At 43.5% G+C, this 19,184-nt stretch overlaps 1 protein-coding gene across 9 annotated transcripts in view; it reads right to left on the bottom strand.

Moving 5' to 3' along the window:
- The window catches only part of LOC146681592 (R3H domain-containing protein 1-like), a 52,212-nt gene that overhangs the window by 7,601 nt on the left and 25,427 nt on the right, over positions 1–19,184 (bottom strand). For 7 of the 9 annotated variants that reach the window (XM_085447656.1, XM_085447655.1, XM_085447657.1 and 4 more), the window contains 16 exons: positions 17,794–17,917; positions 16,635–16,713; positions 15,692–15,751; positions 15,296–15,436; positions 14,040–14,148; positions 13,731–13,826; positions 13,300–13,325; positions 12,928–12,981; positions 12,043–12,275; positions 8,989–9,258; positions 8,298–8,452; positions 7,678–7,809; positions 6,431–6,781; positions 6,085–6,217; positions 1,404–1,561; positions 1,060–1,193 (listed from right to left, as the gene is read on the bottom strand). In XM_085447656.1, coding sequence (XP_085303782.1) covers positions 1,060–1,193; positions 1,404–1,561; positions 6,085–6,217; positions 6,431–6,781; positions 7,678–7,809; positions 8,298–8,452; positions 8,989–9,258; positions 12,043–12,275; positions 12,928–12,981; positions 13,300–13,325; positions 13,731–13,826; positions 14,040–14,148; positions 15,296–15,436; positions 15,692–15,751; positions 16,635–16,713; positions 17,794–17,917 — 2,255 coding nt within the window. The remainder of the gene's footprint in view (positions 1–1,059; positions 1,194–1,403; positions 1,562–6,084; positions 6,218–6,430; positions 6,782–7,677; positions 7,810–8,297; positions 8,453–8,988; positions 9,259–12,042; positions 12,276–12,927; positions 12,982–13,299; positions 13,326–13,730; positions 13,827–14,039; positions 14,149–15,295; positions 15,437–15,691; positions 15,752–16,634; positions 16,714–17,793; positions 17,918–19,184) is intronic. The other 2 variants (XM_085447658.1, XM_085447661.1) reach the window with 2 other exon arrangements.

Below are 19,184 nucleotides of genomic sequence, written 5' to 3' on the forward strand. Positions count from 1 at the left end.
GTGGCTTTGAAGCAGTTACACACACCCCTACATGTGAAGAGTATCGGTGTTCATACAAATACTTGGAAAGTTTATTTCCAGTGCAGTTAAACACGTCATTTCAAATCAGCACTGTGACGTTTGTCCACCTGAGAGCAGCAGTGAGTTGATGTTCTGTTAGTATGAGAGTGAATGAATAGTGTTATTGTAAAGCGCTTTGGGTGCCTTGAAAAGCGCTATATAAATCCAATCCATTAATACTCCCTTTACCCCAAAATCTAACAATACGTGACCGCAGGATTTTATTTATTTATTTCATATGAGGGATCGCGTCGCATCCCAGCATCGCATGCCCGACGGGTAAGCTGTTCAAAATGAGAATGTGACTAACAGCTGCTCTCCTGCTGAGCTGTATCTGATTTGAGAAACGCCTAGCACGCGAGCTTAAAAAGGAAACCAAGATGGTGACTTCCAAAATCTCCTTTAATATAAAAAGCTAAATTTATTTTCCGAGAAACTGAAACAGATGATCGCCCATGATTTGGATAAAAGAATTTCAACCTCAGCCTTTTCCCAAGGAGGGGTGGGAGGACAAATCCCACGCTGTGTGTTTTGGCAAAACTGTGTCTGTACATATTCATTAAAAAGAAAAGATTGGGAGAATTTGTCATAGAAAAAAAAAGCCCCCGACTAATTAGTGTCCAGGGACTCAATACCAGCATCAAATATCCTTTTTTTGATGGCCACATAAGAAAAACCAGTAGTGCACGAGCTAAAGTAGAAATCATTATGTATTCTTTTTAGATCCATAATGAACAGACAAGCAAATGAAAAGGTTTAATACGGGTCCTGTATGGACACAAAAGACTATTTTAGTCGACCTCTGAGCTGCTGCTACCTGATCACATCCTTTCACCATCGGAGAAATTCTGGGTCGACACTGACACATACGTTTAAGATGATAACTATTATTATCGATATTATGGCCGCATTCTTAGTTTTACACAATGAGGGGGAAAAAGAAAGTTCATTGTGTTTGAAACAATAGTGTGCAGGATTGTCACAGATGTAGATCCATACCTCATGGTGGTGTGCTGGTTAGGAGGCAGCAGGCTGTAGCAGGGCTGCATGCCAGCGACAGCCACTGCCCCCTGCCCCGGCTGGCAGGACACAAACACTGGCTGCTGGTACGTCTGCTGTGGAACAGAAACCTGCTACAGGGGGGAAAAAGAAAGAAAAATAGTCTCAACATGTTCACTGTTCTTTCTTTAGCAGACATTTTAAAACTCAGAGCCATGTTTTTGCATTTCCTAATGTCAAATAAAGACCAACAAAAGGCCTCGAGCGAGGCACGTTTCATTCATAGCAGTGCTCTTATTAATCTAGCTGGGGGAGCTCACGGAGGCGTCCCATCATCAAAGTACCTGATAAGACTGCATTGGAGGGTACTGGACCATCATGCCTTGCATCTGGTTGCCCATATTGCTTTGCTGGTTGCCAGTGAAAGCGAGGTTGGGTGTTGGCTGCACGCCCACTACTGTCTGGTAGCTGGACGCTGGGTTTGGCATCACGGCTTGGTGCACTGAGGCAAAATGAGAAAAGGCACAATGCTGTGACCGAATGAAAAGAGACCCCTGATGGATACGCTGCGATAACAAACCGCCAAAAGTGCAATTAAGGAGCCGTGATTTCGGTGTAGCGCGGCAGGAGAGGACACTCAGGAAAAAAAGCCGAGGCTATCACGATTTCACAAGACAACTGTTCAACACTTTATTGATTTTCAAAGGGTATTTGCTTCTTAAAACAATCCCAACAATGAGCACAGAACCTCCATCAAGCTGAGAACAATAGAAGAGTGTTTGGGGAGTTGAGCTGTTAAAGCTAAAGCAGGTCTGGAATAAATGAGAAAGTCAATATATCTGATTTAGCCTGCAGTGGCCTAAACCTGCAACTTGAGTAGACGAGACACTCGTCTGATGAAGGTAAATTACAAAAACACTGTCACTTTAATGAGATTTCTCCTTCCTACGATACCTTTTTGTTTTTAAAATTTAGAGAGGGCCAAATACAAGGACACACAAGAGATGACACAAAGTCACGCAGGCAGGTCCGACGATTCTCCAAACGCCCTAAAATGGCGATGCCTGCACCTAACCCGAGGCTGTGTGTGTGTGGGGGTGGAGGAGACTCGGACACTTAAATGTCAAGGTGACAAAAAGACAAATACCGTCCATTGTGACACTCATGCAAAGTAATCTGAGTGACTAAGGAGAGGATGTCCTTTTGTGAAGGTGTCTTTACAGTCTGCCGCCCTGGGAGAAAAGTACGACGAGACAATGAGAGCGCTCGGCGAGGAACGGAGCAGGAGGACTATTTTTATCCTCCCTCGCCTCCCACCTTCACTTACAAATCAAGCATGAAATGACCGTAATATCAAAAGCACCCGATTTTTATTCCATTCCAGCAGGGAGCGACGAGGGGACGGTTCTGACTTCTTTCCTTCCATCAGACGCAGATAATGACCGACTGTCCTGATTGTTGTGCAAGCGTGGCTGACCATCCTGACGGTCTTGTTCGGCTTTCAGGATTAAAGTCATGAGGGAGGAGAAGTTTCTACTCTGTAGAGTTCTTCCTCAAAGAAGAACGAGGAGTTCTTCTTTGAGGACTGGATTCCCAGATTTCGTTTTAAAAGCTGTCCTCTGCTAAGGTGCTCGCACAGTCTAGCGACGACAAGGTGAGAGGGCTGGAAAAGAGACCGGTTCACTGTGAGATTCATAGAGGCCTCTCAGACAGCGTCCCGGCCCCGCCTCCCGTCTCTCAGGCTCCAGATTCTTCTTTCTTTGTCACAAATCATACGGAACTGAGGAGAAGGACCTCTAGAAACCTCAAAATATACTCCTACTCCTTCCATGAAAAACACACAGGTGATCAGTTATATTAACCTTAAGATGAATTGAAAGTACTGAGGTTTTAACCTCTGAGAGTCACTGATGTTCTCGAGCCGTCTGTCATTAAACTTTCATGTTTCCATTTCCATAAACTAACAAGCAGGCTTGGCAGCAAGACTTTTCCGCCATTATACTGCGAGCCCTAGACTGCACCATCATCACTGCAAGAAAAACCCTGACTGGTAAATGTGTCACCTGAAATTGCTTGTACTCTAAGAGAACTGTAGACCAGTGAAAACTGCCTGCTTGATTTGAACACAGTAGATTGTTCCACTCTGCGTGTGGCTTGGTCCCAGGGGATCCCCTGTTCAGACAGTTTGCTTATGTTACATCAGGGGAAAAGGAAAAAGGCTCACATATAAAAAGGTGTAAGGACTTGAAATGATGCTTGAAATTCTCCCTTTAAAGGAGCTTCTGACAATATGTTCCTGTTAACTGATTGCAGCTATCGATAAGAGGGACACTTGGACACTCACGCAGCTATTAATGCAAGTAACATGAGAGGTATGCTACAAAAAGTCTTAATTTCTTTACATCGACCTTTAAAGGAGTGAATGACTAACTGCTTTTTCACCCATTTTCAGTGCATTCCTGATACATGGTTTGGGGCTACATTTCAGCCAGAGGCTTTTTATAAGACGTCCATTTTATTAAAATGTATGGAACTATGAAAGCAAAAAGTACAGTCAGATTTTGACTGCACATGCAATATCAATTGAAGGCACAGAAAATGCATCGATGCACCACTAACAGTCATGGATTGGCCTCCCCAGACCTCAGCTTTACTAAAACTGCGTGGGATCCTCTCGACCGTGAACAGAATGAAGCCGGGACTACTTTCATAAGAAGAAAGCTTCCTTAAGAGAGCTCAGACTGTGTTGACAAGTACTGACAAACAAGGTTGTTAGAATTGCACGAACTGTTTTTGTCATATATTGTCCATTTATGTTTCCATAAATTGCTACATCTATATCCGATTTTCCTAGTAAAACAAAGAAATGAAAGCTGGCTCAAGACTTTTGCACAGTACTGTATATCAGTACTCAAGGGGGAAAAAGGCCAATGAAATTAGTCAATATTTATTTGTTCAGATTTGCACTGGTTAAATGTTTGAATGGAGAAATGTTGAACACATTTGCTTTAAAAATAGAGCTCTATTATATTTTATATAATTTGGTTTGGCATCAGTTGTCAGACTGTCAGCAAGTTGTTGGTCTGGTTTCTCTCATCAGTTCATCCCTATTCTAAACACACACGGCGGCTCTGTGCTGTGCAGGAAAGCTTATTTATTTGCAACTGAAATCTGTTGAGCTTCAGATCTAAAACATTTTTTATTACTGTCTCTTTGATTGAATATATAACTATATTCAATCAAAGTGAGATTCTCTCTCTAGGCTTGACATTTAGTTTGTAGTAGGAGCAAGAGCAGCAAATCCTCAAAGGAGCAGCAGAAACCAAAGAAAAGTTGATGTACGACTCAAATCATAGCTGTATTCTTTCAAGAAAATATGTACCATCTTTAGAGGACATTAGCTTTATCAATTGTCTATCTAGTAGTGATGTTCAATTTATATAACAATGCCTTCTAATAATTTCCTAACAGCAGTGAAGAAAAAAAAAAGGAACACTTCAGTCCTTTCACATATATTACACGATGCTTTCTCAGAAAGAAGCTAAAGCCCTGTGGTAGTGGTGACTGTCTGATGCAATTGAGTGGAAACACTGACAGGTTCCTCTGTGGCCACTGGCTGGGCCGTCGGAGAATTTCCATTGATAACTTATTTATTGTGTGTGCAACCCACGCTGCAGCGTCTTCACCTTTAGATGCTCTTCTATGTGTGCATCTCTAATTAATCCAAAAAACGAAGGAGCAAGAAGGCGCTGGAGTCATTTTTTTTTTGTTTCCCAGAGAAATAATTGCTGTCCTTTGCCTTTGTAGGTCAGCTCCATTTGTTCGCTGTCTATTCCCCGCATCCCCAGCAGGGAAGCCACATTTGCAGCTTACAGATGACAGAATAGTGCCGCAGCCACTTATGGAGACGTGTGTGCCTGATTGTACAAGTCACAACTCTGGGGCAACATTACATCCAGTTAAGTAACAGAGAGTGTAGGTAGGTGTGTGTGTGTGTGTGTGTGTGGTGAGGAAAAAGACCAAGCAGGAGCTAACAATCTCAATTCCTGTGGCAAAATGAAAAAAAAGGGAAAAAACGAAAGACAACAGAAACTGAATAATCTAGTGATGACTCCCGGGGAGACATCTGAACTTGTAAAAACAAACAAACAGAGGGAAGGAAGGGAGGAATATCTGTCCTTCACAGAGACGTCTGACATAAAAATGCTCTCTAAGAGCTCAAAGTGAGAAGTTAACAAAGTCTATTGAGCATGACTCATGACAAAACAGCTAGGCTGAGCTTTGCTCCTAACAACACGGAGCCTCAAATTCAAGGAAAACTGTGGATCTTATTCATTAAAACACCCTTTGATTTCCTTCAGATCCACTGTGCGACGCTTTCAAAGCTGTGCTAATTAGTACTGTCGGTTCAGCACAGAAGAGTAGAGGTAAAAGTAGAGGGAACTGCTGGCGTTTGGTATCCCAGTGTGCAACTTTAATCTGAATTTATTATCAATCAAAGAAGACAATTTATAACGGAGCCACGTGTGGCTGTGAGCACATCAGTGCGTGTCAAAGATAATAAGGACAGAAAAATGTTTTTCGCCGCTAAAAAGAAACAGGAAAAAAAAAACAAAGTGAAAAAAATCAAGTCATATTTTTTTCAAAGTAACAAAATTAAAGGTATTGAAGTGGATGATTAGTTCACTGTGTTAAGAAACTGCTCAAAACCCTTTAAACTCAATGTAATCTTGTGACAGCGATTACATAACAGCGTAATAGTGTGTGAAAGTGAGTCCAAAAATTACCCTCCTTTAAAATGACATCCAGTGGGCTGGATCGTCTTCGGCTGGGCTGATTCTAGACCCCGGGCCTTATATTTGACACCTAACATGTGAAACTGGGTTTAATAAAATTATTGTTTTTATATTAGTCGGTTAGTCACCACCCTCACCCCGTTTAATCTGCTAGTACATTAGTTGCCAAAAACACCACAGTCACAAAGTCAGCAGTAGCAGCGGCTCTTTAAAATGACCGTGTAAGTACCTTGTTGCTGGGGCAGGTTTTGGCTCTGTGGGCAGTTATAGGGCAACGTGCTGACAGGCGGCCGGTAGTGCTGCTGCTGCTGCGTGCTGGAACAGTGTGGGTGGTGGGTTGAAGAGCAGTAACACGAGGACATCTGCGAGAGACGCAAAACACAAATTCAACAAGCGCGTGACGCATCAGCGGTCCCATTTGAATTGACTTCACAGCGGGAGGAGGAATGAAGGATTAGTCATAAAGCTGGTTTTCACTGCAGGAGTGACTCATGATGACAAATTAGCACATTCTGAGACGCCTCTGGACAAGACGGCGGGATTTTAGCTGTGCAGCTGTTAGCTGAAGTCCGTACCTGTTGGACAGGCTGCTGGATGTAGGTGTGCTGCTGCAGGAGTGGCTGGTTCAGGGCGGATCCGGGAAAAGCAGCATGACCCAGGGCGGAGCTGGGATATGTGTGATTTTGGGCCGGGGTTGGGAGTGGGATGGGCTGACCCTGCAGCACCCCCGGGTGTCCTCCTGATGGCCCTGCCACTATGTAGCTAGCAACCTGCTGTGGAGGAGTGCCCTGCAGCACCACAGCAGAGGGGTGGTGGTGGTGGTACACAGAGGGATAGTGGCGACCGTCAGGAGCTGAAGGGCCACTGTCATTGGCTGGCTGCTGCGCCAGAGTCATGTGGCTAAACTGGGCGTTGAGAGAGTCAGGCTGCAGAGATAATTATGGGGAACACTTTTAATACGGCACAGATTAAAATCAACAATAGACAGCAGTAGATTCTCAGAGCCAGGTCACACAATTTAACACATTTATTCTGCTTATAATCTAGATCAATATACAGCTCAACCAGCGCGTTTCTAATCCAAGTGTTAAATCAAAGACATCTCATATCGACTTTCACTTTAACTAAATGCAGATAGCTCATATAACTGACCCAACTCCTCATGAGTATCAGCAGCCCAGGTCATCTCTGACATGTTGTTGGAAAAATAGTGTTTTTAGGCATGGATTATGCAGCACTAACATCTGGTGATGAATTAAATATTAATGGAACTTTCCACAGGCGTAATTAGTCACAGAGGCATGTCTTTCACTAAAACCAGGTCAAAAATGAGGTTAAGCGAATGCATGATCTATATATGTGTGTAAATGGCTCCGGCTGGATTTAGATACACCTTTCCACAACATAAGTTAGCAGAATAGTTATTCGGAGGCGTGTTGAGATCTGCTTTTCTAAAGTAATGCATAGAAAGGACAAGACGTGAACTATGAGGATGCAAAACTCCATCTGCTAATTTCATTATTTCTATGAAATAAGATAATTCACAGACTACCAAAATATAAATACATTTGAATCAATATTACTGATACAAAAGGCACATCAATACAGTATGGAGACCTGGGTCTAAGGAGAGCTCAGAGGACTTCTTTAGCACAACCCAAAACGAGTGGATTCTTTTTTCTTTTTGGACATTTGTGTCAGATTTTAATGAACTAATCCAACTGCTCAGAGAAGAAGCCTATAAATAAGCTCTTAATGAGCCAGGTCTGACAGGAGATGGAGCGGGGGAAGAATAATAACATGGAAGAAGGAAGTTCGGTACCACAGTGTATTGTTGGTTAGGACAGATGGGCAGGAACTGAGAAGGAGGAAGAGGAGGAGGAGGAAGAGGATAAGAAGAGACCATTGGGTTGTGGACAGGCTCAGAGGGCGGCTGGAGAGGAGGACAGATCGGCTGAGGAGGGAAGGGAAGAAATGGACAGAAGGACAGGAGACAAGATTGGACGGAGGATGTTAGTAAACTGGTGGGGCTCACTAGCGTTCCTTCACATATTTGTAATATATTTTGTAGGTTGGATTTACTGAAAGCTAACACTAGCTCAGTCTCACACAAAGCCAATATTAGCTCAGGCTCAAATAGTGCTACACTCCACTGAATGCTAAAGTTATCGCAAACGTGGGTAAAGTAGCTAACACATAGTTAATGTGCTAACATGCAATTAGCCAGACTTTTTATAAGAACTATACTATGTAGCTGGACATGCTAATAAATATTCTGTTTAATCAGTTTGTTAAAGTTTAGTTTTGTTAGTTTAGGACATGGTTTAGTGAAGCCCCATCTCTACACTCTGAGTTAGCGAGGTTAGGAAGCAGTTAGGAAAAACGTGGAAACTGGTTTAAATGATAGAAAAATCCCTGAAAAACAAAATACCGCCCACTGACCTGGGAGTGAAGGTGATTGGTTGGCTGTTGCTGCACTGTGGCGGGAACTGGCTGCTGTGGGGGTTTCCCCTGCTGTTGGATCCTGCCAGCAGCTGGGGCAATGCTGGCTGGGTTATAAACTACAGCGCTGCCATCAGGATGGATGAAAGGCTTGCCTGTCAAATTTAATTCATAAGAGACCGAAAACCACTGTGATGCGAGCGTTTCTCACACACAAATAATTCAGCTTCATGCAAAGAGGATAAAAAAAAAAAAAACAACTTGAATGATGACAGTGAAGGACACACCCCGACGGGTCCATGAGGGGAGAGTCAACAGGAAATAACGACCTTGGCAGCGTTTGAAGATCAGTTCGGAGACCAAAAAGTACACAACTGCGCGTTGGGCCCGTGATGCATATTTACAGATTTCTCCCATCTGTTCGCTGCATTTTGATCAGCACGCTTTGGTCTGACTACTAATTTGACAGACAAACCGAGTGCAAGCCCGTGCCAACCTGTAATTCTGTTCCAAAGTTATGAATTTTCATTTGGAAAGCAGCAAATTACAAGATGGGGGATCGTATTTTTGGATCGTTTAATTTGCAGTAGACTGTGGCTGGATCACCACACTTATGAAGACACAGGAATCCTTTTTAAAAAGTCATTTCTGATTTTATCCAATAAGAATACAGAGGCTTGGCATCACCCACCTGTGTGTGGGTTGACCAGAACGCTGCCAGGTGGTATCCCTGAGGCTTCCAGCGGTAACAGGTAATAGTTTGCTGCGTCTGTAGCTGGCGGCGGCTGTGACAGGAGGCTCTTGGTCATCTCAGGGTGTCCGGCGCCTCTGGCGTCAGCAGCGGGATGGATTAAAGGTGCGCTGGGAACGTTGGAGCGGGAAGAGGTTGAGACTGGGAGAGGCAGCTGGGGGCGGGACAGCGAGCTGGACGAGGAACCGACGCTGCTGCACGATTCTGAACCTGAGGAGAAGCGGAACAGAGGGGTGATTATCCTCTGCCTCTAGATTTTCCCACAGCGACTCAAACTTGCTTTTGTGCTTTCGTTATTCATGTGGGAGGAGAAGAGCCTATGGTGATAATGAAACACGGGAGGATATTCGCAGTCATGCCTCTTGCCATTAATGCAACCTCTCCTGTGGTAGCATTGCGTTGCAGTCTCTTGAGGCAACTGTTGATTGAGAAACTGGTAACTCTGCACCGTCTGTGATGGATCTCTCTCTGTATAATTAACGAATGTTGTGCAGAATGGTGAGCGCGCGAAGGGGGTTTAGGGAGGAGGGACTGACACTCCAATCTGGTGTTTAGGATTTTAGCTGGCCGAGTTTAATATTGTTCCCATTAGAAAACTTGTTAGAGGACTTTCACGGAAGGAGGAGAGCAAGAATAGCCTGTAGTTAAGATTAAATTTACATTTAAAGAGCTTGAAACAAAATAACAATATCACAGGCTTCGAAAGAAGCGGTATTTTTATGTGCTTTAAACACACACACGGTGGGACCTAATCCATTTTAAAGTAACAACAATAACACTACACAGATATGCACCATTAACGCAAAATTACCAAACCATCATCGCTGATGCTCACATTTATTTGTATTTGTCATGCAAATCGATTGTTATTGCAAAGCTCGATTGTGCAAACGCGGGTAAACATTTCCAGCCTTGCGACGTGTGGATTATACCTGAAATACCTTGAACATCCAGTACAGTTGAGCGTTGTTGTCCAATCAGATCATTTTTTAAACCTCACTGAAATGTGTGACACTTGCCAAAATGCCAGCTTAATTACCAGACGATGGCTCTTATTAGCCATCCTTTGCTGCAGTTTCACGGCCCGATGTCGTTTCATATAGTTTCGCTCCAGCGCGGCCATAAAAACCTGAAGACGGCCTCCCTGCACCGAATCCCCCGCAGAGCATACGCAGTAGCAGGTGACGTTACCGTTTGTACCCGTGTCTGCCATCATGAGGCAAACTGAACTGATCACGTCGGGCTCGAGGCCGTTAAATATTGAACAACTCTGACTTGAGCACCAACTGAGTCTGAACACATGTTGTCAGAGCTATGAAAATGGGAAAAATGGCATGTGTGGCAGAATACTAGTTACTGCATTAGCATAATGAGCGATGACAGCACCTTACATTTCTTTCAGTGTCATTATATCTTTGTGTTTGTGTAGCATATTACCACCAAATACACCTGTCACAGTGGCTCAAGTCTGTGCTGTTGCAACAACATTTCAGGCCATGGTGCAGAGTTAATGCGGCTGTAAAGATCAAACATATTTTGTAACCTAATGTAGAACAACAGATCATCCTTCACAAGCTGTTCACATGGTTTCTACGTAAACGTCTAACCCGCAAACATATAAATATAGATTTTTAGCAGAGTAGAAAAAGCAAATGACCTCACATTTGTTTCCGTGGATGTTTTCCACCACTGGATTCAGAAAACACATCATAAATAATAAGTTGTGTTCGTGATTGCGAGTAAGAAACGGATAATTCTGTCATAACTCAGTCAGAAAAGCTGAAAAACCCCCCCCAAAAAAATTTAGCTTCAACAATACTAAAGCTCCTTTTTTCAGGTGATCTGTGGCAGTGAAAGCTTATTTGAGAGTGAAAGACAAAGGCAGAAGAGAAAGGCAGCACAGGCGAAAATGTCTCCTCGACTGTGAAAAATCACACGATTTAAGGAAAACTGGGGGGAAAAGAAGCAAGAACAAAATGGAGAGCAGAGGTCGCCCAAGGACTGCTGCTTGTTACTGAGATAAAGAAGACAAGCCTGTAATGCAGAACATCTCATCGCAGCCAATCGGGTTACAAATGGATCGTACTGTGGAGTAAGCACTTGCGGTTGAGGAGCAGCCTGAACTTCATCTCGGTGACACGGCACTGACACTTCCCTGTGCTTACACTTATACATTATGCAGTAACTCCTCACTGTTCGCTTTTCCACTGCTGCTGCACCACATTTAAAGAACCTCCTCCATCACCAGGTTGATGTGCGGTAATTAGTTTTGACAGCTGTCCGGCTGCGCTCGCCCCGCAGACTTTTATCGACCGCGGCGGGACGACAAACATTCCTTCTGATGAGAGCTCAGGTTCCCCCCCCCCACCCAAAAAAAGCGAGCATTTTGCTTGAAGCTCTTCTGCTACTTTCTTATTTCTGTTTCTCATTTACCATCTAATTAGTGAATCCTTCCTCCTCATGCTGTGACAGAGTTTCCTCTCCTTCGTCTGCACGACTGCATGAATAAATTAGATGCTCGCTCGCTAATGAGACAAATCCCCCATTAGTTTCATTTAGAACAAAAGCCATCAATCACATAAAAATCTACATCTGATTGAATGTCCCTCCTCAAAAATCAGTTCATTAACAGTCTGTCGATAACAGAATAATGAGAGCTGCACTTCATTCAAGCGTTTTACGTTCAGACTGCACCGTCGTTCCATTTCAAACCAAGTGAGGACGGTCTGCACCAATATGTCGGCTGATATCAGCTGTTACGACTCGTACTGTATATTTATAGCTAATTCTGCACTAACAGGTTAAGAATAGCTGAAACTATTTTTTTAAGGATGATTTCTTAATATCAGTGGTGGTAACTGCTCAAATTGTAAGAAATAATTAATGGTGTGAACACCATACTGTGAACACACCACTGTTAGGAAATATCTGTGTCCACAGTGTCTATCAGTACTGGACATCATCTGAACACCGTGCTGCTCGGCTGCCTCTTGCCTGTTTTCGAGAGCCTCCCGGTGCTCTTGCTGCTGGCTGTGCTATCCCCTCTGACGAGGACGGGGGAAATGCCGCTGAAGCTGCTGGCCTTGGTGATGGCGGGCCGCGGGGCAAGTCGGTTGGAGCTGTCCGAGCTGTCGGTGCTGCTCCAAGGCCGGGGCTCGCCGTGTCGCGGCAGCGCTTCTGTCTCCGAGCTGCTCTGCCGGCTGGCGCCAGACTGGCCGGCCCGTAACCTGAAAGGCAAGAAAGCATACATTTTCAAAATATGTTATCATCATTTATTTCTACGTCTGTGATTAGGACGCTTGTACTTAAAGGGCATTTTTTTTTTCACCCTTACATACTGGAAATTGCCCCAAAAAAATGGTTTATGAGCCGTCAAAAATGATTCCCAATCATTTTTCTTGTTGACTGATTGAGGATCAACTATTGTTTCAGCTGGAAAAGTTTAAAAAAAAAGTCTATTTTTGGTGTTTGACATGTTACAAGATGACTGGAGACTGTAACAACATATCGGAGCAGTCCAGCAAGCCTGTGTCTACTCCTAACAACAACCTGCACAAACTCCTAAATATACGATCACTTAAAGAAAGAAAAAAAAAAGATCTGGTGTTTTCATTTTGGGGGGAAAAAAAATGTTTTTGCGGTTTAATTGGCCGTTTGTTGGTGTGAATAGGCTGTCCCACATGAGGAGGTCTGGGCAGAAAATCCAGTTAAACAGGAGCTTTCTCCAGCAGCAAAAACAAATCCTCACATCAGCAGTCCTCTTCCTGAGCGAGCCGATTAAGACAGACAGCGACTCAAAGGGTTTTCTCTGGAAGGAGCTCAGACGTATGTGTGCGAGGATGGGTGTGTGTGTGTGCGTGTCTGTGTGTGCGGACCCACCTGAACATTTGCCGCCTCTGTTGGGTGCTCATGCATGCGTCTTCATCCTGAGCACTGAAGGGAGGAGAGAGGCATTTCAGAGAGCAGGCGCTGACAAAAATGAGCCATCTACCATTTTAAAACGTGGCAGGGCTGCCTCTAATTGCTGCTCTGACAGGAATACTATAAAAGTGATTGAACTTCTGTTAAAGTAGCGGCTTTTCTGAAAAGCTCCAGTTCCCCTTTATAGGATGAAATCAGCCCTACCTTGCCCAATTACCTGACAATTCATCATCCGCGTTAGCCAGACACGGCTTTTGGGGGAATATTTCTATTTAATGAAATGTGGCGGAACGTCAGCGATCATGTGATTAATGCCATTTCACTACTTACCTTCTATCCAGTATGAAGTGATCTCCCTGCGAGTGAAGAGGGAAATTACTGTCAATAATGTGGAAGAAAAGCCAACTCATCTCTACTGAAAGATGTTTTATATTTATGAAAATTCTCTGTAGTATTGAACAATTTGTCAATAACTGTGTTAACAAAACGTGCCATTGCACTGTGGGCTCCAAAGCATGCATGTCTACCAATAAATCTGACTTCTTCACAAAGATGGAGGGCCTTGAAAAATCGGAGTGCACCCCCCTCCGTCTATAATTTCAAAAATCCTGCCGTGGTAATTGTTAGCAAGAAATCTAGTGAATTTGCACATGAATAGAAATGACACAAAGATTTGTGCAACATGGCCCCCACCACACCCCCCCCCCCCCCCCCCCCTCAACCCCTCCCCGCCCCACTCCGCCTACACAAACAGCTCTCACATCATGTGCAAATATCCTTTCTCTGGCTCGCTGGTACTCCTCCTCCCTCTCCTCCATCGATTTGCTCCTCTTGTCAGCTTTCAAACGCATTCGAATCTGGCAAGGACACACACACACACACACACACACACACACACACACACACACACACACACACACACACACACACACACACACACACACGCGCGCACTTCTTTAACAGCTATGTCAGGGACGCCAGATTGTCCCACTCTTACCAACATGTCAGAAATGAAAGTGACAGCTTGGTGGAGGAAAGAAAAAGAAAAGAAAAAAAGAAAAAACACCTACCGTGCTGTCTTCACGATCAAAGCTGGAGTTGTCTCGTTTGAGAATGTAGCGTTTCTGAAAATCGTCCGCCCTGTCATCCTTGATGTGCTCGGAGAATTTCTGATCGGGTCTGTCGGTGGGGGGAATTCGCAAGAGTTTTAGTGGCAGCTTAATTTCGGGCGGATGCTGACAGCAACATATGTCAACTTATCTCTCGACTGATTGAAACAGCTTATGGCTGCAGAAATTCGCCACCAATTAACCTGCAGAAATATCACATGTTGTAGAAGAGCGATCCCGCTAACGTTTAGTTACCAATAGAGCAGGGCGATATGACCAAAAACATTTATCGTGATATACATTTGAAAATTTGCGATAACGATATAACTGACGATATAATTGACACCAGAGAAAATACTTTACAACTCCACAACTTTATTAGTGCAAAAAAACCAAAACCCATCAATGTATTTTCACTTAAACAAGCAGCTGTTTTTTATGTGTTATGTAAAACATTAACAGTGCAAATTCCTTGCTGACAGTTTAACCAAAAGGCATTTCCAGTGGAAACTGGCCGACAGATCCTCAGCATAACCATGTATAATATCTACAAAACTTAAAGAGGTTATATACACACAACACGGTAATATTATGTTGAAGCACAGTACGTATCACTCCGCGAGGCTCCAGCCTACGGTAGCCGTAATGCTCCGACAATCCATCAAGCAGTGCGGGTTCGTAGCTTAGCAAAGTCGTACTAAGACATCTGACAGATTTTTGAGCGCCGTGTACGTAAAATCGTTTCGAGGTCAGTAAACACAACCAGAATTCATACATAAGGCACACGGGATTATAAGGGGCACTGCCGATTTTCAGAAAATCAAAGGACTGATTTTAAGTGTGCCGTATTTTCCAAAAAACACGGTATATAACGACGGCTCGCTAGCATGCGCTACCAAAAATAGTACTGTGATGTGTATCTGACGGACGAAAGCCAAACCAGTTCCACACCACTGAAGTTGCAGCATTTTTACAAACCAATTCTGGTTCATCCGTTTCATTCAACGATCCGCTTTCGCTCTTCTCATTCTGCGTCGCCGCCATGTGCGTATGAAAACAAAGGCACTGCGTGTGCGCGTTTTACCCATATTCTATGGCGATATTTCATTTTCTTATCGTTGCCCAACATTATACCGGTATTACCGTGATCGGTATGATATGGCCCAGCCCTAGTTAACAACTTAAATTCAAATAGCAAACACCTCCAGGACACTCACATTCTGGTGTTGGTGGTTTTGTTGATCACCACCGACTTCCCACTGGGGTCCACGTTGTGATCCATGCCGAAGTAGGCCGCCACTCGATGTAACAGCATCCTGTGGTAGGGCGTCATGGGTGGGAACTTTCTCTTTTGACTTCTACAGGTAAACACAAAGAAATTACAACATTACAATTAACACAAAAGGTCCCAACACCAGGTTCAATGAGTGGGGGGATTAAAGCTGCATTCAGCATCCTGAATAGATGTCATTTTTGGGGCTGTTTTGCACTTCAGAGGTCACTGTGGGGACACTCAAAGCCCTCTATCTCTGGTTAAATGTGTTTAACTCAGTAAAACCAGGTGCTCTGGTGAGTTTGGTAAGGACAGGAAGTGCTTTTCATTCATTTCTTACTCATTATTGCTGATGAAATCCAAGATGTCCTGTTCCAACTTCAGCAGCATGATTCGATCCCTAGGAAATGAAACAGACAAGACCGTCTGAGAAGTCAGTATATCTTTCCATTTCTCAGGTTATCCCTCTGTACATGTCTGCTAATATGTTTGTCATAGGACAGGTCACACCAGAAAGAGTCACAGCAAGTTGAAGTTGTGTGTCTTTACACAATGTTTACATTTTATTGATGTAGTCAAGTAGACATTAAGAATGTTAGCTAAATGCTAACACTGTAGCTAGCAGGGAAACAGTGGCTGTATTAATTATTCAAGAACACAGAATCAGTTTTCCTCTTCGTTTAGTAAAACATGAACTAATCATTTGTTTTGTTCAAAATCAATGAGCAAAATTATTTCAGCGATCTATCTTTGCTTAAATTAGAGAACAACAGTCAGTGTGGCTGAAAAGAAAACAATTCCTGATCTTTTGAAAGACCACCGTTCTGTTGTTTCAGCAAGCAAGGTACATGCTAACGCAAATCACTTATAAATGCTCTCTAAAGATTGTGTTTATTTTTCCTGCTTGTGCCTTTTCCCTCCAGAACATTTTGTTATGGGACTCTACAGAAACTCATGTTTACTGAACCCTTGTATATTTGTAACACTGAATCATGTCTCATGACTTCTGTGCAGCAGAGGAGGTTACATAAAACGGGTCAGCGTGACACACGAACTAATAACAGCTACAACGGCTTCCTCCATTTTGGACTTAGCACTGCCGAGATAGAAATCCCCAGCACAGACAAAGCTACCAATATTATAATATCTCTGCAAGTGAAAACATACGTAACATAAAACCACTGAAAGGATCACACTTCAGATTTTACATTTTGCCATGACTGGTCTGTGAGCCCCTGACATTCAATATTTAACATCAACTTTTTAACGTATCCTAAACTCACCTGGGGTTGCCCTTCAGTTTGTTGACCAGGAACTCATGGAGATCTATCCCAGTTGAATCTGTATAGTCTTGACTGGAATCTGATAAAAGGAGACACACACCCCGATTCACTGAACGAGGCTAACGCCTAACAAATCCAACCAAACTAACTTTACCAGAGTGTAATTTTCTTGCAATGAATAATAAGATACTTAAAATGATGCACTCTGTCAACTATCCAAATTAATGACAGTTAAAGAAATTTGTAATATTAATATGCAAATTAGTCACCTATTCGTGTGGGAAAACCTAAAAAGCCAAACTGCACGCCTGACACAGGAAACCATCACTGAGGGTGACATCGTTCAACGTGATGCCGTTTGATTGGTTATTAGTGGGACTGATATTTAGGAGGGGGGAGGGGGGGATCTGCTGCCAGCTTGTATGAAGCTGTGAGCACTGCCAGCATTTAAGAAATGAAGAAGTGGTCGGGTAACAAAGTTGACAATGAAAAACATGTTCCTGTGCACCAACAAAAGAATTAGACTCGTGAGTGGGAGTCGAGGGGGACGCTGGAGCCCAATCCCCTTAGTGGGTGTCTGGTTTCTATAATTGGAGGCTGCCTCATCAGTGGTGTCGCTCCACAGAGGGAAGCAGACACCTTTATGCGCCTGTGGGAATCCATATAATTGCTTCACACCTTGAGCTTGTTGCAATTAACTGAATCACGCCAATTATTGGCCTATAATGAGATATCATTTAAAATGGAGAAGTGCTTTTGGACAAACTGGAGGACACAGAGCCAGAAAAAAGAAAGGTGGAGGATTGGATATTCCTGGTGACATGGTAAAGGATATAATTATTACAAGAATGTAATTTGGCTGAGTGACACGGATTGTGTGATAAGTATCATTAACGCATTTGGCTTCATTTCAATAGTTTGCCAATGACACTCTCACCACAGTGCTGTCACGGCTCGTCTTCACATGTATGTGTTTTCTTTAGTTTGTTTCTATATATAAACTCACATTTTTGGAGCAATGTTTATAAACGAGGCCTCAGGTGTTTAGGATATAAAGAAAAGCTAAAGCGTTGATGGAAACGGTGACAGGTCTTCATTTTGAAGTGTAACTGGAGCGTAGATATTCGTTTCCAAAACGGCAAAAACAAACATTTCTCACCTCTCGACAGCATTTTTTTCTGCGTTTTCTCTGGTTTGTTCGCCTTGTCGTAGTTTTCTTCTTTCTCGGCTTGGACTTGTGCAGCTCGTTCTTCCTTTTCAAAGGGCTGGAGTAGGAACCCATCCTGTTCACACAGGAAAATATAACTGAGGAGCTGCGTGAAACCAGGTGGTTTGCAAGGAAAAAGAAATAGGAAAACTGAATGCCCCGCAAATGCTAGATGTGACCGTGAGCAGACATGAGACCTTAATCTAGAAAAGGGCGTCAAACACAAGCATTTAATTCTGGGTTAATTACAGAATAGGACGACCACTGTAATGGAAACCTGTTTACTTGGAAGTAAAGGTGTTTCAAATAACTAAGAGACAGATTAGCTTGTTTTTCTTAAACCACCTGAACAGAACTTGAGCTGGAGCCTGAAATTAAACAAGGCAGCATTTCCTTCCTTACGATCCAGCAGAAAGAGGTTTTAGCTATAATCCCCCTCCAACTGGAAGAATTCTTTAAAATGACTGTGTGGATTTTTATTTAATTTAAATCTATTTAACATGGGCTTGGTTTACCTCAGTCGTACTCTTCTCCACCACACACACATTCAGAGCAGTATCTGATTTGCTTTTCAGGCAAGGCTGAAAGGGAAGTTGAACAGTGGAGAAGAACTGCCAGCGCTCTGTAAGTGGATTACACACAACTGTGGAAAGCTAACATCAGAGAATCTGTGAGAGCGAGATGAATGAACGAGAGCGAGCGAGGGGTGACCTAGCGTTGGGAGAGCAGCTCATAACCGAGAAAGGTCACAAGTTTGATCCCTGTAACAGCTGCTGAGCAAGATAATGAGACGCCGCGTTCGCCTTCGTTTTAAGACGCTCCGAATGTATGTGAAAGTGTAATATGCTAATGAGAAACGTGGCTGACTAATTGCCTGAGCGAGACTGGGGAAAAAGCGAAAATGAGTCTAGGATTGTGTGCTGTGGAAGTGACAGCAAGTTCAAGCGCGTGTCTGTGTGTGTTCGTCTGGGTGGGTTTGTCAAAGCAAAAACATTTTTCCGCCCTCCCGGTGAGAAGCGCTGATGTTTGCTGCTTAATGCCACCCTCGGCATCACATGGAAGCCGCCTGGTTGATGTGCAGCTGTTGCGAGCTGCCTCATTTGTTTCCTGACATCCATTTACCTCGAGATAAAGGGAAAACAGTGTGAAAATGATGGTCTTGTGAATATATAATGAACATGCTGTCACTCGGAGACAAAAAAAAACTGAAAAAAAAAAAGTGCATTCAGAGCCCCCCCACCCACCCACCCCCAAATATTGGCCATTGATTGGAGCTGACAAGCGGGCCAACAATGTAAGGGCAGACGTAGATTTTTGTTTTTCCTACAGAAAGCAGCGACGTC

The sequence above is a fragment of the Copadichromis virginalis genome, linkage group LG23 (genome assembly GCF_057382275.1).
Source record: "Copadichromis virginalis isolate Kocher_CV1m ecotype Utaka linkage group LG23, C_Virginalis_male_GT1.1, whole genome shotgun sequence".
Lineage (NCBI taxonomy): Eukaryota > Metazoa > Chordata > Actinopteri > Cichliformes > Cichlidae > Copadichromis > Copadichromis virginalis.